We start from the raw sequence: 24,492 nt of genomic DNA, 5'->3' as shown, positions 1-24,492 counted from the left end.
AGCATTCTTCCCACTGATCACCAATGTAAGGGGCATTCTTCCCACTGATCATCACCAATGTAAGGAGCATTCTTCCCACTGATCATCACCAATGTAAGGAACGTTCTTCCCACTGATTACCAATGTAAGGGGCGTTCTTCCTACTAACCACCAATTTAAGGGACATTCTTCCCACTGATCACCAATGTAAGGGACATTCTTCCCACTGATCACCAATGTAAGGGACATTCTTCCCACTGATCACCAATGTAAGGAACATTCTTCCCACTGATCACCAATGTAAGGGACATTCTTCCCACTGATCACCAATGTAAGGAATATTCTTCCCACTGATCACCAATGTAAGGAGCATTCGTAACACTGACTACCAATGTAAGGAATATTCTTCCCACTGACCACTGATGTAAGGGGTCATTGACTGCTTATGATTTGGTTTTGGTAAGGGTTTCCCAAGTCCTGAAAATCAGTGATTCCACAGGTATGGGATATGCGTATTTATATTGTGCCAAACAGTACCAATGTTTCTATTCAATAAAATCCAAACCTGGAGCTCAGCTTTAATAACGAGAACACAGTGCCCTTTCCTGCTACATAAATCCTCCCAATGCTGAGACGGAATAATCTGGTGGAGCTTTAAAGGGTTAAGTTCCCTATTTTGTACTTGCGTTTTCCCTCAGCGAACTTTGTGAGATAAAAGTTTGTGGTGTTGTGCTGAGTTGACTGCTGAGAAGTTCGGACACCCTCTTCCTCCTACGTACACCCACCCGGCAGGTGCAGACCAACTCCCATGGGTGCCTAAGCTGCCGAGAAGTTTACGCTGAAGTGACTCTCCAGTCTTCGACAACTCTTGCACACTTTGTACCTCTCTCGGACCATGCTGGTGTTTCTGCTCTTCTGTTTTTGCGGAGCCAACTTTGTCCATTCACAGGAGTTTATCACAGTTTCAGCTGAAGGTAAGAGATCGTAGATTAATGTACATAGATTAGCCAGTCAACATAGAATTCTAACCCAAATTTTTTGTAAAAGGTAGAAGCATCAACAATTTTGTAAACCAACAATTTTGTATATTACAGTCTTAATGAATTTTGTTTCATTGTGTGTATTTTTTGGCTTGTGAAGTATCTATCGTACTCCAATGAGAAAAGATTTGCTTCTACTGAGTCCAGAATCCCCGGACCATTTCTCCTTATAACACTCATGATTCCCTTGGGCAAGTCTTGGTTTTGTATCTCATTTAGGTTTTGGAGTCTACATTAACATACACTTTTTTTCTTGGGACAGAACAGGATAGAATTTTAACTCAGACTGGAATACATATACTTTTTTTCCTAGGTTTTAATTAGGAAGCAACTGTGAAAAAAAGTACATTCCTGTATTTCTTCCCAACACAACAGTTACGCTACGTAATCAGCACAGCCCCCAATATGTACCCCTATAATATAACCATCAAATTCTGCTTATTAAAAGAATATCACAAAAAAACATTTTTATGTCACCGAGATCAGCTAAGTGCCCGCCAGACCTGCTGAGTCCCAATGCTGTTTCAAATTGGTACTCAAGATTAAAGTAGTTAAGGTAGTTATAACATGCTAGGTGCCTATGTGAATGAGCCAATCCTGCACACTCCCGATGGGGCAAAAATATAATAAAGTCAAAGCCTATGGACAGGATACAAGAGATGGTCAGGGACTGTAAACATGATACAAGAGATGGTCAGGGACTGTAGACATGATACAAGAGATGGTCATAGACTGTGGACACAATATAAGAGATGGTCGGAGACTGCTGACACGATGCAAGAGATGGTCAGAGACTGCAGACATGATACAAGAGATGGTCAGAGACTGTGGACACAATATAAGAGACAGTCGGAGACTGCTGACACGATGCAAGAGATGGTCAGAGACTGCAGACATGATACAAGAGATGGTCGGAGACTGCAGACATGATACAAGAGATGGTCAGAGACTGCAGACATGATACAGGAGATGGTCAGAGACTGTGGACACAATATAAGAGACAGTCGGAGACTGCTGACACGATGCAAGAGATGGTCAGAGACTGCAGACATGATACAAGAGATGGTCGGAGACTGCAGACATGATACAAGAGATGGTCAGAGACTGCAGACATGATACAAGAGATGGTCAGAGACTGTGTACACAATATAAGAGATGGTTGGAGACAGCTGACATGATGCAAGAGATGGTCAGAGAGTGCGTACATGATACAAGAGAGGGTCAAAGACTGCAGACATAATACAAGATATGATCAGAGACTGCAGACATGATACAGGAGATGGTCAGAGACTGAAGACATGATACAAGAGATGGTCATAAACTGCAGACATGATACCAGAGATGATCAGAGACTCCAGACATGATACAAGAGATGGTCAGAGAATGCAGACATGCAGACAGCCTCTAAGCTGCCATGTTGCCTTCTTCAACAAAAATTAATTCTGTTGTTGACAGTCAGCAAAACATGGCAGTTATGGGACACTCAATTCCCTTAACATTTCACATCCTCAGTTAGAAATGTTCTCTTCTACGAACTGATCAAATAAATAATGATACATACAGATACATGACTAACTAGCAAGGTGAAAAAAATCTAATTTTGTAGATCTCACAATATATTATATTATGTTGGATATTGTAAGATCTCATGCCACATAAAGAACAAAAATGCTAATTTAAAGTGGAACTATGGGCAAAATAAAAAATGTCATGAATGGTGCAGGCTATTAGTAATGTTATTATGGCAGTTTTTATTTTATAAGTCACCCTCTGTGAAAAGTTGTATTACCTGTTGGTTCTGCCAGTATAGACGTTAGATTCTCACTTCCTGTAACAGGGTGACAACGCTGTTTGTTCTGCCGTGAAATCACACAGTAGTGTTGTCACCCTGTGGACATCTTGATGGACATGTGACGACCATGGTTGTTATGCAGTGAAATAGCACAGCAGCATTGTCACCCCCTTGGACAGAGTAGTCTTAGATAGACATGTTGTTTAAAACATGTTATAATATAAAAGAGTGTGTAGGGCGCTATACTGCAATATCACAATGTGGATCCATATCAGCAGCCAGAGAGTGGTGCAAACCTGGTATGTGGACTTGTCTGGGCGACCTCAGAGTGACCACTGGGACAGTGGTGAAGACAATATACAGAAACACACATCCCTGGAGCGCCTTGATTGTGTTTTTGGGTATATTGTTTAACCACTTGCCCTCCGGAAAGGTTTTACCCCCCCCCTCCTGACCAGGCCACTTTTTGCAATACTGCACTGCATTACTTTAAATGACAATTGCACAGTCATGCAACACTGCACCAAAATAAAATGTATGTCCTTTTTTTCTCACAAATAGAGCTTTCTTTTTGAGGTATTCGATCACCTCTGCGGTTTTTATTTTTTGTGCTATAAGCGAAAAAATTCCGTAAATTTTGGAAAACAAAAAACAATATTTTTTATTTTCTGCTATAAAACACACCCAATAAATTTTTTTTTAAAAATCGAATTTCGTCATAAATTTATGCCAATATGTATTCTGCTACATATTTTTGTTAAAAAAAAAAATCCCAGTAAGCGAACATTGATTGGTTTGCACAAAAGTTATAGCGTCTACAAAAGAAGGGATATTTTTTTTTTTTTTACTAGTAATGGTGGTGATTAGTGACTTATAGAGGGACTGCGATATTGCGACGGACACATTTTGACACTTTTTTGGGGACCAGTGACACTAATACAGTGACCAGCTGTCACTGTACTAATGACACTGGCTGGGAAGGGGTTAAACGGTCAATTAAAGGGTTAAATGTGTTCCTAGCAAGTGCTTGTGTACTGTGGGGGAGGTGCTTTTACTAAGGGAAGGCATAGATCCGTGTCCCTGCTTTGCAGGAACACAGGATTAATGCCTTCCCTACCATTAGAATGGCAATTTGCCTTGTTTACACAGGCAGATAGCTGTTCTGCCTGTGTACTGAACAATCGGTGGGTGCCAGTGAACATTGAGTCCACAGTACCCGTCGCTTGGCTTCTGTGTGATCACAGTGGGAGTGAGCCGGTGGCGGCGTGTGTGCACGCCCCAGAATGGGAAGTGTCAGATCACGTACTAGGTATCTGATCTGGCGCAGAGCAGCCGCCCTGCTGCAGTATATCTGCGGTGGCCGGTGTGATAGACCTAGCCAGGACAGGAGCTTTTGGAGAGAACTGGGAAACCTTTGTTTCAGCCCCCATGTCCCTCTTATGTCTAAATCTCCCTGTGTCTATTAGGGGCACAGGGTGACCAAGCAAATAGACACATATGTAGCAAGGTCCCAGGCCTCCTTCAGTCTAATGAGGACCTCCAGGGCCAGAGGTAGCCGACATCCTTCTGTAGGTAGTGGGTTGTGAGGTATGGTGGGTGCAAAGATGGTGAAAGTCATTGGGCACCAGACACTGTATTTTTGAGGGCAGAGAGGGTTAGGGCCAGGACACCCTTGGATAGTGGAAAATTCAATTAGCAGACTCCGAGACTTCAATAGGAGGACAGCCGTGCAGAGAAAGGCATCCAGCAAGAAGCCACATCTGCACGTGCAGAAGTGCTGTTTCCTAAGGCAACAATCTTTAAAAGTTCCTTCACTTTCACTAAAACTTCTCCTTGTAGTTCTTCCATACACTGAGCTCCCGGTCTCTCACTAGACCCTCTGATTCACTGCCACTGAATCTCTTGTGTTACTCCAATCTTCACGGTGGTATCTTCCTCAAGCATCACCCCCACTTCTCTGCTGGGTCCCTAGCTTGGCACTCTAGATACCTCTCACCCACGCTGGTCTGCTCGGTCCCTGGCTTGACACACAAGGCTGCTCTGCAAGCGTCATCCCCGCTGGCTGGGTCCCTGACTTGATTGCCACTGAAGTTTCACGATTCTTCACCATCCCCATCTGGTGAGAATGCTGCTGTGGTACTTGCTTCAGTTACTCACTGTGGTCCCTGGTAATAAGGTGGATAGTCCCTTACTGGTGACAGCTTCTCCTCTACCTCCAACCACAACAGGTTCTCCGGCCGGCAGAACCATCACTTCTGGTTGGACTGCAATCCGCAATCCCAACCCTGCAGTACTCTCTTGCTTCTGGATAGGCCCTCAGACAGCCTAGCAGCCAGATGTGCCCAGGATAGGCCCAAACTCCAGCCTAGCAGCCCGGGCAATACAACTCACGTCCACCCAGACAGCCGTCCAGGTGGCATGGAACCCAGATCACCTGACTCCACCCGTATATATAGGTTCTCCCAGCAGGTCAAGGGATTCAAGAAAACCCCTGCCCATTGTCTGAGATACCCCACATACCCTTAACCTGAACCTGCGTTGCCCTTCTCGTATATAGTACCACCAAGTACCCAGCCACCTAGGGGTAGAAGAGAAAAGTGCAACAAGGCCAAACTAAGGGAGAACTTAATAGATCTCTAGCAATCAAACAGGATAACTACCCCTGGAAAGGAAATTTGTGAGGAGCAACCTGTCTAAACTCCAGGGTGCTACACATAGGAGGGGATGGGGGAACTAGACAAGGAGTTTCCAGAGCTTTCCAAGCTAAGCTGGGTTTCACAAGCCCCCCGCTCAAAGTGACTCCCGTCACAGCTGGTTTTCAAGTGATTAAAACTTGTGACAACCCATTTGTTCATCAAGCTTTAACACAGGTCTGGTAGGGCCACCTTTTTGGGAGTTTATTAACATTGACTGCAAAAGCTGTAAAAAAGGGTGAAGCTTCTTTCCTCTGAAACGCGTTGATTGTTTCTGATGCCTTTGAAGACATTTTTATTTTTATTTTATTGGATATGTTTTAGAGCAGAAAGTAAAAAATACAGTTTTTTGATCTTTTTTTGTTCATACTGTAGTGCAAAAAAATAAAAAAAAAACAGTGGTGATCAAATACCACCAAAAGAAAGCTTTATTTGTGGGGAAAAAATGATACAAATTTCTTTTGTGTACAGCATTGCGTGACCGAGCAATTGTCAGTTAAAATAACGCAGTGCAATAAAGCAAAAAATGGACTTGAAGGGGGGTAAATTTTCCGAAGGTCAAGTGGATAAAGTAAAGTTATATTATTGCAACAGTAGTGATTGCTGAATTATGTTTTATTTTCCTACAAACGATAAAGTGTAAGCCCAGCCAAAACTTTTTTGTTAGTTTTGGATAGAGTAAAAAACAATTAGAAACCCTGTTGGGTTTTACTGCTTTCCAGGGCTCTGTAAAAGAGATTTCCCTCACTTCCTGTCCTAGTGACAACATTGTCAGACAGGACATCAGCTTCTACCGCTGCACAACGTAAGCTGGCAATTAACATCCACCCTCCAAACACAGAAGGGGCACCAGCCCAGCATGCCGCGGCACATTATTATGGGAAGGGTGGACTACCAGTTATCTTTTTTTTTTTCCATCCCGAGTACATACTTTGGGGTCTATTTATTAAAAAACTTACTGGATACTAGTAAAACAGCGACCTGAATTTTTTTTTTGCTTTGGATAGAGCAAGGGAAAGGCTACTGTTATCCAGAGTTCCTTTATAGAGATTTCTCCCTCTATTCCTGCACAGGTGACCTCTCAATGGTGTTTACTCATTATTAAAATTCACTGTCTGAATGTCCCAAGCCTTTGCACAGCCCTGTAATTTGTCTAATTTGTGTATTTCCTGTGACCATTAGTTCCATCTAGTGGTCATAATGCAGCATCTTCCTGAAATACTGCTTTCAGAAAAATGCTGCATTATGACCACTAGATGAGGCTGATGATCATAGAAAATATATATTCAATACTGTACATTGTGGGAACTATTAACAACAGCTATGTGAATGCTTGGGGCACTCACACAGCAATTTTTTTATGAATAGACCTCTTTTTGTTGACACCTGTACAGGAAAGAAGAGGGAACCTATTAATAGAGCCCTATATAACAGTAACCTTTCCCCCACTCTATCTAAAATACAAAAGAAAACAGCCTTTACTCTTTAACCACTTAAGGACCGGGCCTATTTTTCAAACTTGTTGTTTACAAGTTAACCACTTAAGGACCGAGCATCTTTCTGAGCATGGGCGTCCGCAGAACTTTTTTCAAGGGGGGGCATAATTTTAGGGTCACCCATGCGCCGCCCCTTTTCGACAATGTCATTATCAGATTATCATGGTCAGAGACTGCAGACTTAGTACAATCCCTAGGATAGGTAATGGATAATGGCCAACAGGCCCTCTTATCAGACCCAGCGAAACAACACCAGTGATCCCTCCGGCTGGAAGATCGCTCACGCGCCACGGGGGCAACTCTGGTCAGTAGTGTAGCATGTATGTACCCTGGCAGTGACTCAGTCTTTCTCTCTCTGGTGGTGCTGGGCAGCATGGCTCTCTCTGGTGGTGCTGGACAGCATGGCTCTCTCTGGTGGCATGGGGCAGTGTAGTTCTCTCTCTGGTGGCTCTGGGCAGCGTGGCTCTCTCTCTCTGGCTTCTGCCCAGCACAATCCTTGTTCTTTTTCCTGTAGCACCCTCTCCCTCAGCTTTTTTCCCAGGCTACAGTCTCTCAATCTCTCGATCAAGCTGTATCCTCCTCCCTGTGGAAAATGGGGCCACCAATCTTTGGGACTACATGTCCTATGATTCTCTCCTCTCCTAATCTCTTTTGATTGGCCCTCAGTTATGGCCAATAGGGAAGGAACAGAGCGGGCAGGAACAGTTATGGCCAATAGGGAAGGAACAGAGCGGGCAGGAAGCTGGGCGAGGAACCTGGTGAGAGCCGTCGTCTCTTCTCCCTGACAGGAGAAAGGAGGGGGTGACCGGGGTAAACCTGATAGCACCGCTGCCGAGTTCTCTGCTGAACTGAGCACAGAAAAGAGCCCGCAGTCACGCTACACTGATAGGGGGGCTTGGCAGAACCTTGATGGTGTCACCCCACTGGCGGGTTGCACATGGGTGTGGGCTGCCCGCACCCCGATAGGGATGGAACTGTGTTGAATTTAAGATCTCATCTCTGATTCCAGGGGGGGGCACTTGACCCCCCTTGCCCCTACCTGCGGACGCCCATGTTTCTGAGATCTGTTGTTTACAAGTTAAAAACATTATTTTTTTTGCTTGAAAATTACTTAGGACCCCCAAACATTGTACATTTTTTTCCTAACACCCTAGAGAATAAAATGGCGGTCGTTGCAATACTTTCTATCACAACGTATTTGTGCAGCAGTCTTACAAGCGCAATTTTTTGAAAAGAATACACTTTTTTGAATTAAAAAAATAAGACAACAGTAAAGTTAGCCCATTTTTTTTGATATTGTGAAAGATCATATTATGCCGAGTAAATTGATACCCAATTTAAATTTCAAAATTGTGCCCGCTTGTGGAATGGCGACAAACTTTTACCCTTAAAAATCTCCATAGGCGACGTTTACATTTTTTTACAGGTTGTATGTTTTAAGTTACAGAGGAGGTCTGGGGGTAGAATTATTGCTCTCGCTCTACTGATCTCGGTGATACCTCACATGTGTGGTTTGAACACCGTTTTCATATGCGGGCGCTACTCACATATGCATTCACTTCTGCACGCGAGCTCATCGGGACAGGGCGAGTTTAAAAAAAAAAATCGTATTTATTTTACCTTTTTTTTTATAAAAAAAAGAAAAAAAATAACATTTTGGCACTTTTATTCCTATTACAAGGAATGTAAACATCCCTTGTAATAGAAAAAAAGCATGACAGTGCAGCAGGTGGGGGGAGGGCCTCTCTCGCCAGCGATAAAAGTGATCTTGCGGCGAATCCACCGCAGAGACCACTTTTATCTTAAACCAGACCGCTTTTTTTTTTACAAAAAATTGTATTGTGAAAGATAATGTTACACCAAGAAAATTGATACTCGATGGGCTACATAGCACATGTGTGTACTCCCGCAAAAATCCTTTGTAGCTGTTCATGAGGCTTTTTTTTTTTTTTTACTGCTCTACAAGCAGCACATGTTTATGCCTCTGTGTGTACAGGGCAGGCCCAATAATAAGAATGGGCTGCATTTAGATCAGTAATTTAAGTAATTTAGATGCCTGAATATCTAAAAATGTAGGGACAGGAAAGGAGTGAATTTAAAAAAAAAAAAAAAAATATATATATATATATATATATATATATATACTGTATATACAGTATCTCACAAAAGTGAGTACACCCCTCACATTTTCTTAAATATTTTATTATAACTTTTCATGTGACAACACTGAAGAAATGACACTTTGCTACAATGTAAAGTAATGATTGTACAGCTTGTATAATGGTGTAAATTTGCAGTCCCCTCAAAATAACTCAACACACAGCCATTAATATGAACCCCAACATTAAAGCTAAATACATTAACAGCATATACTAATACAGTGCAATAAAAATATATGTGTAATAACACCAGTTAGTGTAAACAACCCTATTATCATAGATACTATAATCTCAATAGTTCTGGTACTCCAAGGAAAAACATACAAAAAAAGCTAAAAAGGTTACATAAACGGTTGATATGGCAACATTATAAAGTCCTGGTGAATGGATTCGAAACCACCATGTGTCCACGGTGACTTGTCCAAATTCTAGACCAAGTATAGACGTGAAACAAAAATAAAGTGCACCACCACCGTGTAGATAACAGTAGCTCCTTACCAGATGCCCCAGTAAGGAGTGCGTATCTTAAAGATCGGGTCGGAGTATACGTCAAACTCGGATCATCAAAGGACCGAAAACCTCGGGAGCCGGACTCAAATGTATTCCAACCAAGAGGAAAAATTGGTCCACCGTAAGAAGGAAAAAACACTCCAAATAGTGTAAAACCATTTATTATAAAATAAACATAAAAAGAAGTGCACTTACAAGGGTAAATGAACACAGGGCATATCATCAATGGAAAAGCGTCGGCCGATCGCGAACTCCAAACGATATCCTATTCTGTTACAGTTTTTGATGAGGCAAAAAGCGTGTCACGTCACCCACCGCGTTTCGTGAAAAGATCACGTCGTCCTGGGGTGTGGGTGACACGCCAAAATGCCCCAGATTTATAGTGGATTATGGCCCGAGTCACCTCCTCTATTGGACCACTCAGCCGCACTTCCGGGTGTAGGCCGGAAGTGACGCATGTAGGTCATTCATTACATTAAAAATTGCCCTAATATACCACGAAATAGGGAACGAAAAATATAATAAAAACGGGAATCACATACTCATGGTGAAACCAATAACATAGAAATCCGAAGGGTGCAAATATACTGAAAAACGGGGCAACTAAGCTCCGTTATTCACGAGGCGAAAACCAAGCCTCCATATCAGCGCCAATGAGGTGTGGGGTCAGGGGTCGGAGCGACGGAAGTGACGCGCATCAGCGCCGTCACCCGTCCCTCTCCGGTGAACGAACGACCCGATCCCGCCCCATCCCATAGCGCGATTGGGTGAGCGCACTGCATCTCCGCCCACCACGGAAGTGCGGGCGCTCCACCTAGGCCAAGCCTCGCTCTCACTAGATAGGTGGAGCGATCGTACGTGCGTGCGCCCCACCGCAGCCAAGCCTCGTTTCAATTATGTGAGTGAGGCAGCGGCGGAGCGATCACACGCACGCGCGCCCACCAAAACCAAACCTCGTTACAACTATGTGAGTGGAGCAGCGATGAACGCACAAAACTCCTCCCTCAATAACGATAATTATTCTTTTCGTTATTGAGGGAGGAGTTTTGTGCGTTCATCGCTGCTCCACTCACATAGTTGTAACGAGGTTTGGTTTTGGTGGGCGCGCGTGCGTGTGATCGCTCCGCCGCTGCCTCACTCACATAATTGAAACGAGGCTTGGCTGCGGTGGGGCGCACGCACGTACGATCGCTCCACCTATCTAGTGAGAGCGAGGCTTGGCCTAGGTGGAGCGCCCGCACTTCCGTGGTGGGCGGAGATGCAGTGCGCTCACCCAATCGCGCTATGGGATGGGGCGGGATCGGGTCGTTCGTTCACCGGAGAGGGACGGGTGACGGCGCTGATATGGAGGCTTGGTTTTCGCCTCGTGAATAACGGAGCTTAGTTGCCCCGTTTTTCAGTATATTTGCACCCTTCGGATTTCTATGTTATTGGTTTCACCATGAGTATGTGATTCCCGTTTTTATTATATTTTTCGTTCCCTATTTCGTGGTATATTAGGGCAATTTTTAATGTAATGAATGACCTACATGCGTCACTTCCGGCCTACACCCGGAAGTGCGGCTGAGTGGTCCAATGGAGGAGGTGACTCGGGCCATAATCCACTATAAATCTGGGGCATTTTGGCGTGTCACCCACACCCCAGGACGACGTGATCTTTTCACGAAACGCGGTGGGTGACGTGACACGCTTTTTGCCTCATCAGAAACTGTAACAGAATAGGATATCGTTTGGAGTTCGCGATCGGCCGACGCTTTTCCATTGATGATATGCCCTGTGTTCATTTACCCTTGTAAGTGCACTTCTTTTTATGTTTATTTTATAATAAATGGTTTTACACTATTTGGAGTGTTTTTTCCTTCTTACGGTGGACCAATTTTTCCTCTTGGTTGGAATACATTTGAGTCCGGCTCCCGAGGTTTTCGGTCCTTTGATGATCCGAGTTTGACGTATACTCCGACCCGATCTTTAAGATACGCACTCCTTACTGGGGCATCTGGTAAGGAGCTACTGTTATCTACACGGTGGTGGTGCACTTTATTTTTGTTTCACGTCTATACTTGGTCTAGAATTTGGACAAGTCACCGTGGACACATGGTGGTTTCGAATCCATTCACCAGGACTTTATAATGTTGCCATATCAACCGTTTATGTAACCTTTTTAGCTTTTTTTGTATGTTTTTCCTTGGAGTACCAGAACTATTGAGATTATAGTATCTATGATAATAGGGTTGTTTACACTAACTGGTGTTATTACACATATATTTTTATTGCACTGTATTAGTATATGCTGTTAATGTATTTAGCTTTAATGTTGGGGTTCATGTTAAATTTCATGCAACATTTCATGCAACATTGAGCACCCCTGTCCTTCACTGTTGGGATATTTTACACCTTAATATCAAACATTAGTGATTGCGCAGTTCCTTTTTCTCTTTTTTCTAACTTATATATATATATATATATATATATAGTATTTTTTGGTATATATTTCGAATTGCCGCATTACACAACTCTTTGTTTTTTCACTGTAGCGCAGATTTCTTTTCTTTCTTTTTTCTACACAGCCATTAATGTCTAAACTGCTGGCATCAAAAGTGAGTACACCCCTAAGTGAAAATGTCCAAATTGGGCCCAAAGTGTTAATACTTTGTGTGGCCACCATTATTTTCCAGCACTGCCTTAACCCTCTTGGGTGTGGAGTTCACCAGAGCTTCACAGGTTGCTACTGGAGTCCTCTTCCCCTCCTCTATGATGACATTACGGAGTCGGTGGATGTTAGAGACCTTGCGCTCCTCCACCTTCCGTTTGAGGATGCCCCACAGTTTCTTAATAGGGTTTAGGTCTGGAGACATGCTTGGCCAGTCCATCACCTTTACCCTCAGCTTCTTTAACAAGGCAGTGGTCATCTTGGAGGTGTGTTTGGGGTCGTTATCATGTTGGAATACTGCCCTGCGGCCCAGTCTCTGAAGGGAGGGGATCATGCTCTGCTTCAGTATGTCACAGTACATGTTGGAATTCATGGTTCCCTCAATGAACTGTAGCTCCCCAGTGCCGGCAGCACTCATGCAGCCCCAGACCATGACACTCCCACCACCATGCTTGACTGTAGGCAAGACACACTTGTCTTTGTACTCCTCACCTGGTTGCCGCCGCACACGCTTGACACCATCTGAACCAAATAAGTTTATCTTGGTCTCATCAGACACCAGGACATGGTTCCAGTAATCCATGTCCTTAGTCTGCTTGTCTTCAGTAAACTGTTTGCAGGCTTTCTTGTGCATCAATTTTAGAAGAAGCTTTCTTTCTGGGGTGACAGCCATGCAGACCAATTTGATGCAGTGTGCGGCGTATGGTCTGAGCACTGACAGGCTGACCCCCCACCCCTTCAACCACCTCTACAGCAATGCTGGCAGGACTCATACGTCTATTTCCCAAAGACAACCTCTGGATATGACGCTGAGCACGTGCACCCAACTTCTTTGGTGGACCATGGCGAGGCCTGTTCTGAGTGGAACCTGTCCTGTTAAACCGCTGTATGGTCTTTGCCACTGTGCTGTAGCTCAGTTTCAGGGTCTTGGCAATCTTCTTATAGCCTAGACCATCTTTATGTAGAGCAACAATTCTTTTTTTCAGATCCTCAGAGAGTTCTTTTCCATGATGTGCCATGTTGAACTTTCAGTGACCAGTATGGGAGAGTGAGAGCGATAACACCAAATTTAACACACCTGCTCCCCATCCACACCTGAGACCTTGTAACACTAACGAGTCACATGACATCGGGGAGGGAAAATGGCTAATTGGGCCCAATTTGGACATTTTCACTTAGGGATGTACTCACTTTTGTTGCCAGCGGTTTAGACATTAATGGCTGTGTGTTGAGTTATTTTGAGGGGACAGAAAATTTACACTGTTATACAAGCTGTATACTCACTACTTTACATTGTAGCAAAGTGTCATTTCTTCAGTGCTGTCACATGAAAAGATATAATGAAACATTTACAAAAATGTGAGGGGTGTACTCACTTTCGTGACATACTGTATATTATCCTTTTTTTATTTTTTCACTATATAGCGATGTATATTGAAAGATAGATTATTCTTTTCCAGAAGAGGAGCTTACAATTTCCACCTCGGTCACCCACATTAGTATTCATTTTATTTTTAATACATTATTACATACAGCGGCGACTCGGTTCCTGGAATCATGCTGTTTGTGGATACACAGTAGGATGTTTATCGTATACATTGCATCCACAATCAGAGATGTGTGTCGACTTTGTTTTCTTTTACAGGAACTAAAATTTACACTTCTTGATTTCTATGTTCCTTTTTCAACTTAAACATTTTTTAAGGGAACATTATTTTCTCAGATAGCAAGCAATTGTGCTGCAAGTTTGAAAAAGACTTCCTAAGCTATTGCTAGACTTGCCAGGCTTCGCAAGTTTGTGGCACAATTGCAGCAAGTCCGCGTTGCTTGACTCCAGATCAACTTTTGTTGCAAACATTCCGCCTGTCTGCTGCAAGTTCAGTTATGTTGTGCAATCATCCTCCCACCACAGGGGTCACTGTGGCTGAATTTTCATGCTGTAGACTTGCAGAGCTCTTGCTATAGACTGAGCACTGCAACTTTGCTCTTGCTAGAGACTTGCCATGCAAATGTGCTACAAATTGGAAAAGTGTCAACTAGAACTTGAGCTTCAAGTGCTCTGCTAGTGTACAACTTGCCAGTGAAAATGTGCAGCAAGTTAACAGACTTACAATTGAACTCTGCCACAAATTTGTGGCAAGTTATCCTTACTATCTTGGTTACAATCCCTACTACAGATCGGAGTGGAGAATACAGGAACAGATTTTATGTAAGGCCCAGTCCACCCAAACTCATCCATGATCTACTGACCTCCTGTAGATCTCAGAAAATCTAGTGTTGAAAACTCTGAACCAAGGATTCCCAGCTTCACCTTCTGCCGTGCTCTTGAATTGGCACCCTTTATTTATATAATATTATGGCGCTAAGAAAGAAGACGGGTTCCTGGTCACCTGATTGCTGTGGTAGCCTCTGGTTGGCTGTAACAATGATCAGTCACTGTATAGCCAACACTGTGTTTTTTTTATCATCTTGAATGAAGAAAAAGATACAGAGTGGTTGATTTACTAAAGGCAAAAAGACTGTGCACTTTGCAGGTACAGTTGCTCCAAAGTTTAGTAAATGAGGTAAAGCTTCACCTTGCAAAAAGTACCCAATCACGTGCAGGGAAAATAAAAATAAAAAATGCATTTTTGCATGCACATGATTGGATGATGGACGTCAGCAGAGCTTTTGCTCAATTACTAAGCTCTGGAGCAAGTGCACTTTGCAAAATCCCCAGTGTATTTGCCTTTGTAGCACCCTGGAGTTTAGACACAAATTTACTTGCCACGAAGAGTTATCCTGGTGATTTGTTAGAGATCTATTGATTTCTCCCTAAGTTCGGCCTTGTTGCACTTTTCTCTTATACCACTAGGTGGCCGGGTATTGGTGGTACTAGATATGAGAAGGGCAAGCCAAGGTCTGGGTATGTGGGGTATCTCAGCCAATGGGCAGGGGTTTTCTTGGGTCCCTTGGCCTCCTGGGAGAGCCTACTGTATATTCAGGTGGAGTAAGGTTATCTATGTTTTGTGCCACCTGGATGGCTGTCTGGGTGAACATGTGTCATATTGCCCCGGCCTGCTACGCCAGAGTTTGGACCTATCCTGGGGGCGTCTGGCTGTCGGGCTCTGTGAGGGCCTATCAGAAACAAGAGAGCAACACAGGGTTGGGTTTGCGACTTGCAGTACAACCAGAAGTGACGGTTCTGCTGGCCGGAGAACCTGTCGTGGTCGAAGGTAGAGGAGAAACTGTCGCCACTAAGGGACTATCCGCCTTATTACCAGGGACCACATTGAGTAACTGAAGCAAGTACCAGAAGCAGTATTCTCACCCAATATGCACAGTGGAGAATTGGGAAACTTCAGGCGGTGATCAAGCCAGGGGCCCAGCCAGCAGCAGTGAAGCTTGCAGAGCAGCCGTGTGTGTCAGGGACCGAGCAGGCCAGTGGGGTGAAGCTTGAGGAGTATCTTGAGTGCCACGTTAGGGACCCAGCAGAGAGGCGGGGGTGACGCTTGAGGAAGATACTACCGTGAAGATTGTGGGAGCTCAAGGGATTCAGTGGCAGTGAGTCAGAGGGTCTAGTGAGAGACTGGGAGCTCAGTGTGCTGAAGAACTACAAGGAGAAGTTGTAGTGAAAGTGAAGGAACTGTTACGCTTTGTATTAGGAACTGTTAAAGACTGTTGCCATAGAAGAGCGCATCCCTGCACGAACACATGTGGTGTCTTGCTGGAGGCCTTTCCCTGCACGGCTGTCCTATTGAAGTCTAGGAGTCTGCTTTTTGAACTTGCAACTACTTAAAGGTGTCCTGACCCTAACCCTCTTTCCTCCATAAAAGTTTGTAAGTAAAATAAACATCTCTTTTGCATCCAAGAAGTGTCTGGCGCCCAATAACTTTTTCCACCTCAAACCTACTATACCTCACAACCCACTACATACAGAAGGATGTCAACTATCTCTGGCCCTGGAGCTTCTCATTAGACTGAAGAAGGCCAGAGACCTTGCTACACCTTTAGCAAATCAACCCCATTGCATTACATACAAGATACATCCTAAAATACAGTGATTTACTAAAACTGGAGCACTGAGAATCTGGTGCAGCTGTGCATAGAAACCAATCAGGTTCCAGGTTTTTATTTCCAATGTTTAATTGAAAAGGCTGAAGTTAGATGCTGTTTGGCTACCATGCAGAGCTGCACCAGATTCTGAGTACTCAAGTTTTAGTAAATCTCCAGATTGTATTACATACAAGATGTGAGTGAGTGAGTTGTATAGTGCTACCTATGCAAACTGAATTGCCTCAGGGCGCTTTCTTGCCACCAGAATCCATCTGTGGCTTTGTGTGGTCCTTTACCCCATAAGGTCCTGACATTCTTACAAACACATACAACATTGACATACACATATTAAGGCCAATTTTTTTTTTTTTTTTAGACAAGGTCTAATTAACCTACCAGCATGTCTTTGGGAGGAAACTGGAGGAAACCCACACAGGCACAGGGAGAACATGCAAACTCCAGGCAGATGGTGTTGTGGTCAGGATTTGAACCAACAACCCTAATTACTGCTAGGTGAAAGTGCTAACCACTACACCACTGTGATACATCGTATAACACACTGAGGGTTATTTACTAAAGGAAAATCCATTTTGCACTGCAAGTGCGCTCTTGAAAGGACTGAAAGTGCACATGGAAGTAAAGTCGCTGTAGATTCAAGGGGGACATGCAAGGAAAATTAAAAACTGCATTTTAGCTTGCACATAATTAGATGATCTCTTCAGGAGAGATGACGTGGTGAGCTGTAGTAGTCGCCGGTCGGTTTGGGATCCTCTGTATCTTGTACGTGGGTTCGGCTTCGGGGCGTCTCATCAAGGAAAATGTGGACATCTGCTCGGGCTCTGGTCACACGTCCAATCAGGCAACAGGAGCACCTCCTCACGGCATATAGAAGTAATAGAAACAAAAACATCATGAGTAAATATATCCCTACTTCCTTCAACTATGATCCGCTGCAAAATAAAAAATTAAATTCCCACACCCTTAAGAGGATTCCAACCTTCACTAGCTATAGCTCTGGCTTTGCCTTGCAGGGATCTAAGCCTTATCCATATGGGCCTGAACTTTGTCACTAGTAACCCTGATCCAGCTATAGCAATCTTTACCTATGAATTCCCAGAAACCCCCCTTGGACTGTGGGAACTTCCTTGTAGCTTCAACAGTTACATGAAAACAGCCCATCCTCAATGGATGAGAAATTTCTCAATCATTTCATAAGCTCAAAGCCCCCACCATGTACAAGAAATTCCCTTTCAGTGGGTGGCACAGTGGTGTAGTGGTTAGCACGCTCACCTAGAAGTAAGCGGCATCGCTGGTTCAAATCCCCAACCACGACACTACCTGCCTGGAGTTTGCATGTTCTCCCTGTGCCTGTGTGGGTTTCCTCCGGGTACTCCAGTTTCCTCCCACAATCCAAAGACATGCAGGTAGGTTAATTGGCTTCTGTCCAAAATTGGCCCTAGTATATGAATGCAGATTTAGGATTGTGGGCTCCTTGAGGGTAGGGACTGATTTGAGTGTGCAATGTACAGGGATAGGGACAATTGTAGACACTCACTCAGGATGGACTGGTGTCTTTATTCAACCTTACTAACTATGAATCTATGAAGCTGTCCCTGCCATTCTTACCTTCTCTTGTGCCATCAGATCCTTATGATCGGCTGCGACATAAGATGCCGGGACGAGTTTCACCAGCGCACATGAACCTCTTTCATTAGGGGAATTACCTTATAAGCTGTAGATCCGCATTAATACCAAACTAAAGTTGAAGCACATTTGTGGGCTACCTAGTTATCCCGATATCAAAGTTGGCAAAAACCAGAGCTATTGTTAAAATTATAATTCATTTTACCCTCTAGAAATGTGTTAAAATCCATTGACAAGTGTCTGGAGTCTTTACTAGTTTGTCAAAACTCCTCATACTTATATTAACATCATAAATAGCATGTACCATTGTCATCCAAGGGGACTAAAGCTCCGTGGAGATTCAGAGTAGACCCAGCGATTGGTCCTGTTCGCTTTCTTAGTTAGTCAGAGAATACACTTTAAACAATAAGCTGGGATGCTTTTCATCGTTACCCTTGCTAAAATTTACTAAACAAAAATATATAAAAAAACAAAGATACTCCTCATTCTTTGGTGTGGTTGAGCCTCGTCTTGCAGTGGCTGGCGTGATCCGATCCCTCAAGCTTCTTTACAACGAACCAGTCACCTAGTTGGAAAGAATGTAAACCGGTTAGGGCTGGTTCACACTACGGGCGATGCGAGGCGACACGACTTGCCTCGCCGCGATCTGACAAGTAGCCCCCGTTCTGTACAATGGAACCGTTCTGAGAGGAGCGACTCGAGTCGCTCCGACTCAGAAAAAAGGTTCCTGTACTACTTTTGGGCGACCTCGGGGCGACTTGCATTGACTTCTATACAGAAGTCATTTGCAAATCGCCGCTGAGGTCGCGGCAGGTCGCGGCGAGGCAAGTCGGTGTCGCCTCGCATCGCCCGCAGTGTGAACCGGCCCTTACTGTGTCAGGGTCCAGGAGGGACTCGTGACCCCTGTGGTGGACCTTTTTGAAGTTCAGGTTACAGTGATTGCACCTAACCCATCAGCTGAGAATGTAAGTGACCGCTAATGAGGAAAGTACAACTCTGGTTTTGGTTGACCAACTCCAAACAAACCTCATATGACAATAACCCAGACATGTGGGAACTTAATGACTGTGGTCACTGCATCTTACTATCTGGGGTGTAATACCTGGAACCATTGAAAAAAAGGTTCCTATGGGAGCGTCCTTCACCAGACTGCTGATTCAAATTCCGTCAAGGAAAAAGTCATGGAACCCATCGTTCCTACTAGGTCACAAACTTGGCTAGAATTAGAGCGGTTAGTATTATTGGTTAGAAAATTTGTCATTCTCACCACTCTCACCACTCCAGTTTGTAATAAGGAGGAAAAAAAGGGGGGCTTTTTTTCCTCCTCATTACAAACTGGAGGAAGACATGCAGTGTTTAGAATGGTGCAGAAAAAAACAGTGAAATAGCCTATGATACTTTTACCTTCTTATAGCGGGATTCCACCCTAAAGTGGAACTTCCGCTCATCGGAACCCTCCCCCCCTCCGGTGTCACAGTTGGCACCTTTCAGGGGGGGGTCCAGATACCTGTCTAAGCCCTTGTACACACGGTCGGACATTCCGATAACAAAATCCATAGGATTTTGTCCAACGGATTTTGTCCGAAACTGGTGTTGCATACACAAAGTTGGACAAAGTTGTCGGAAAATCCGATCGTTCGTAACGTGATGACGTCATTTTGTTACGACGGGACTACGTTCAGGCTAGTAGCCAATAGCTTTGGTCTAGGAATTTGATCTGAGCATGCGTGGCACTTTGTCCGATCGGAATTCTCTACAAACGATCGGAAAAAGTCAGATTGGATCATGTTGTCGGAAAATTTTATAGCCCAGCTCCAAAACTTTATCGGTCGGATATTCCGACGGAAACAGTCCGATGGAGCCCACACACGGTCGGATTATCCGACAACACGGTCCGATCGGACATTTTCTGTCGGAATGTCCGACCGTGTGTACAAGAGCTAAGACAGGTATTTGCACCCACTTCCGGGCATAGACTTCCACGGGAGTCTATGCTGTTTCCTTTCCCGGCGCGCTGTCTGCTGGGACACACACGGGTCCCAGAGACAGCGCGGACCATTCCCATTGCGTTGCGCGACTCGCGCATGCGCAGTAGGGAACCGGGAAGTGAAGCCGCAACACTTCACTTCCTGATTCCCTCAACGAGAATGGCGACGGCAGCAGCTGAGAGCCGAGCGATCAATCAGTATCGGCTGCCGACATCGCTGGACCCTGGGACAGGTGAGTGTCCATTTATTAAAAGTCAGCAGCTGTAGTATTTGTAGCTGCTGGCTTTTAATATTTTTGTTTCCAGTGGACTCCCTCTTTAAGCACTTGCTTTCTGTGTATACACACTTTCAGAAACTCCTTGGACCTGAAAATATAATTATAAACAAAAGCTATTACTCTATCCTTCAAAGAATGGTAAACAATACAACATTTGTATACAGTGGTATATTGTCACTTGCCATTCCTCAAAACCGATAACTAAACCCTCTGTAACCCTTACTTTCACGTTCTTACTAAAATACAACACCTGCAACGCGTAAGAGGGCTGTCGCGGTAGGTTCAACCATATTCTTGTTACTACATACAAACATTGAGAAGACTAAAACATGAGACAAACATTTAGATACAAACGTGGAGGGCGATATTTCATAGTTCCCAAAGCGAAAATGAAAAAACAAAAACAACCAGTTGAAATGCTGCCTTCATCTTTTAGCGACAAAAAAAAAAAATACAATTTGAAAAACAAGAGAGCATCTCGAAATCTTTGCATGGACCAGCCACCTAAAGTTCAAAAACAGGCCTGAAAAGTTTTAATCACACAAACGTGTACTACACATCCAACAACTCACTCATAAGAATAACTTGGATGCCTCCTGTTTACTCTCTTACCCAAAACTGTATTACAGTATAAAACTTTCACAAAACAACTGGAATGTAATGCAGTTGTTGATCCCACCAAAATAATGTGTTGGTAGAGAGGATTATTTACATTGGAGATGGCAGAAGCTACACCAGATCCAGTGTTGGTGGACCCAGCCTGCCTCAGCAGAGTTAGCCCAAAAAGAGCCTCTTCCGATTCCAGCATTGGATCACCAGTCACTGCTATTCCCTCGAACCAGGTGTATATAATGCAGTTCTTCCAGATTGAAACCGCTTTCTGTTTACCCTGCCGGTTTATCATAATAGACTTCTGAAGCCACAGCTGAGCTACATCTAAGGTCTTTGCTGCCCTTTTCTCCCATCTCCAGGCATCAAATGTCCCCTCTAGAGGGATAGCCCAAGTAGTATCCTTGGACCAACTATGCCATTCCTTTAGAGGTTTCATGACCTTTGCCCCAAAGCTAGATTTCATGTACTGTGCATCCGTCTGACTGTGGGAAGCCTCCATTCCTTCCCTTGCATGGACCTCCTAGTACCCATTGCGATTCTAATCTGCTTCTCGTCTTACCCCTGCGTCCAGGGAAAGCATTGCACCCATTTAGGAGACCATCGCCCGGTGCCTTCTTTTACGGTGGATCAACAGACTAAAACCACTGTATCTTGTCTAGTTCCCCAACTAGAAACCCTAAAGCGAGGCGTTATTATCCCTCAAATTAGGTCTCTACCCCTCACAGTGTATGCATACACAAGTGTTTTCCGTTGTACACTCATACGCTGCATCGCCAGACTAAACTACACAAAGCACTTCAGTTTGTTTTCACTACAGAACAATGTGGCTTCTCTAAATAATCACAAAAAATAAATAAAACTAAAATGGGGATAGCCTTCTTTTGTCAATTTTAACAGTTGTACGATGTCTCAGTAGTTACACGATCAAATAATATAAAATGAGTTTTAAAAACAAAGACGTTCTTTACTACCGCAAGATATTTAGCGATAGAAAAAGAAACTCAGCTAAAGTGATACAACACAAAACAATGCAGAGTAGACTGCATGGCTACACACATACAAAGGAATTGGAGAAGCTTCCACTCTGGGATGATTTACAGGCTAAAAAGCAGAAAATCCTTAAACTGCACCTCTCAAAATGGCCGCTGACCATGGCCTCATGGGGACTACAACAAAAGCCAGGCCACAACAAAATGGCGCATTTTCCTGCCAAAACCAAAATCCAACACAAAAATTGTCACTCTTCTACTGAAAAGTTGGCAAAAAGTACAAGCACAGCTAACCTACAATAGCTTACATTCACTTAAAGGAAAACAGAAATGATGCCTAGAAAACAAGATGGTAACTCTATCATTTGTAATAACAAAAGTGGTATCTTCAAAATCTAACCATGGAATAAACTATTTCAAACAAGTGAAATTAACATTAAACAAAACAGTTTATCTATTCCAGGTGTCTGACCCCCGAAATTGGAGCAATTTCCATTCTGGAATGATTTACAGGCTAAACTGTATAAAACAAAAATCCTTCAAAATGTGGTTTCTCCCGGGATAAAAGGCTAACAAGATCAAACTGCGCCTCTAAATTACCTTTTTTAAAGCAGGACAGACTGTACTACTTACCTCGCACTAAATGTTGAAATCTGCCCCAAGGGCTGAACACAGCAGACACAACTAGATGGACAACGAAAGCCACAGCACAGTCACATGGTAACAACCAACATAAGAAATTGGCAGACGAATGACAAGCCACGACAAAATGGTGCATTTTCCCGCCAAAACCAAAATTTCTTCACTAGCTACACAACTTCTCCCCACAAAATTACACATTTGAGATACCAAATGAACACTTATAAACATTTCAGAAAACCAGCACAAACCAGAATTTCTCCCTACAAAGACTGAAACAATTGAGACATCAAAATGAACACTAATGGCGCGTACACCCGGCTGAACTTTTCAACAGCAAAGGTCTGACGGAACGAATCCGTCTGACAATTCGATCGTGTGTGGGCTTCATCGGACCTTTGCTGTCAAAAAATCTGATGGAGTTTAGATTTAGAACATGTTTTGTGTGATTGGTGTGATTGTGTGGGTCCAAGTCCATTCGTTCGGAAAGTCCGCTGAAAGTCCGATGGGACCTAGACAAACATTTTAGGAACAGTCACTGGACCCTTGGCCAACCACATTCTCTCCAATCACACAACAACACCACATAAACCAGTTGCCCTTTGCAAGTGCAGTTGCTCCAGAGCTTAATAAATGAGGGAAAGCTTCACTTTGCAAATAATACCCAATCACATGCCAGGAAATAAAAAAAAAACAGCATTTTTGCTTGCACATGAGTGGATGATGGAAGACAGAAGAGCTTCTGCTCATTTACTAAACTCTGGAGCAACTGCACTTGCAGAGTGCACAGTCTATTTGCCTTAAGTAAATCAACCCCATTGTATTACATACAAGCAATATCATATAATACATTGTATCACATATGAGCTACATCATATAGTACATTTTATTACATACAAGATACATCATATAGTACATTTTATTACATACAAGATACATCATATAACACATTGTATCTTTTTCTCCTTGCTGGAGGATGTAAACAAAAAAAGTGTGTTAAAAATAATAATGATAATAATAATAAAAATAAAGATAAAATAGCTATGTCAGCGTTTGATCTAGGTCAGTGCCAGGATTAGGGTTAGAGTCAAAGCTCACGCTCAGTTTCAAAGTCAGGGTCAGTGTCAAAGTTAGGGTCAGTGTATTTTAGGTAGGAGTAATAGAAAAAATACTTTTTTTAAAACTTAATATCAATATCAGTTAGTGCCAGTGTGTTTTAGGTAGGATTCGAAAAAAGAAAAGCACTATTGTTTCTTTGCCCTACTATGGGTACCATTAACATATACATATGTTTTATCGCTGTTATCATCAGGAGTAGAATTTATTTTTGGTGGTGGTCATGGTAAAAGCAAGAAATATGCATCTTTTTTTTTTTAATTGGTAAAGTAAAAGTTTATTGAACGTTCAGAAACACAATGCTTGAAAGAAAACAAAACAGAAATTTTTCAGTATATACAGCCAGTAGCTATGAGAAAGCAGCGTACAGTACAAAAAGGGGCACAATAAAGCACAGTGGTGTACATACAGGAAACCAGCTAAAATTAAACAAATATCTAAAGGGTATATAAGCCTCAGGATATGCCAGCTCAGGATATAAACAGTTTTAAGCAAACTTCCAGGGAAGTACGTACTACCCCCAAGCAGCTTAGAGAATTACAGTAATCTATGTATCACCAAATCCATTGGAGCCAGACCTGGGGAAGCCAACCAGTGTTCCTATAATTTTTCAAATTTTGCTGGGCGTCTACGGTGGAGGTATATTAACTTATCATAGGGTTAGAGTTCCCTACAGCACGTATCCACTTTGCTCTAGTTGGGGGAGTCTACAGAGTCCAGTGCTGAAGAAGCAATTTACAATCCTAAAATTACACTTTGAATAATGCCTCAATCTGATAGGAAGACAAATCACCATTATGCAGAATTCCCAATTTGCGACGTTTCAAGTCTAACTTTATGATGGTTTGAAAAACAGTATGAAAGGTGTCTACC

General features: G+C 43.3%; 1 protein-coding gene across 1 annotated transcript in view; it reads left to right on the top strand.

Moving 5' to 3' along the window:
• The first annotated feature begins 683 nt into the window (after window positions 1–683).
• CD19 (CD19 molecule) overlaps window positions 684–24,492 on the top strand; it is a 60,787-nt gene continuing 36,978 nt past the window's right edge. The window contains exon 1 of the mRNA XM_077449615.1: window positions 684–953. Coding sequence (XP_077305741.1) covers window positions 875–953 — 79 coding nt within the window. The 5' untranslated portion in view covers window positions 684–874. The remainder of the gene's footprint in view (window positions 954–24,492) is intronic.

This window comes from Lithobates pipiens, unplaced genomic scaffold (assembly GCF_037356315.1).
Source record: "Lithobates pipiens isolate NorthernLeopardFrog02 unplaced genomic scaffold, aLitPip1_a1.2 Scaffold_22, whole genome shotgun sequence".
Lineage (NCBI taxonomy): Eukaryota > Metazoa > Chordata > Amphibia > Anura > Ranidae > Lithobates > Lithobates pipiens.
Note: the sequence above shows the minus strand (reverse complement) of the source record. Positions and strands in the feature narration are given on the sequence as shown.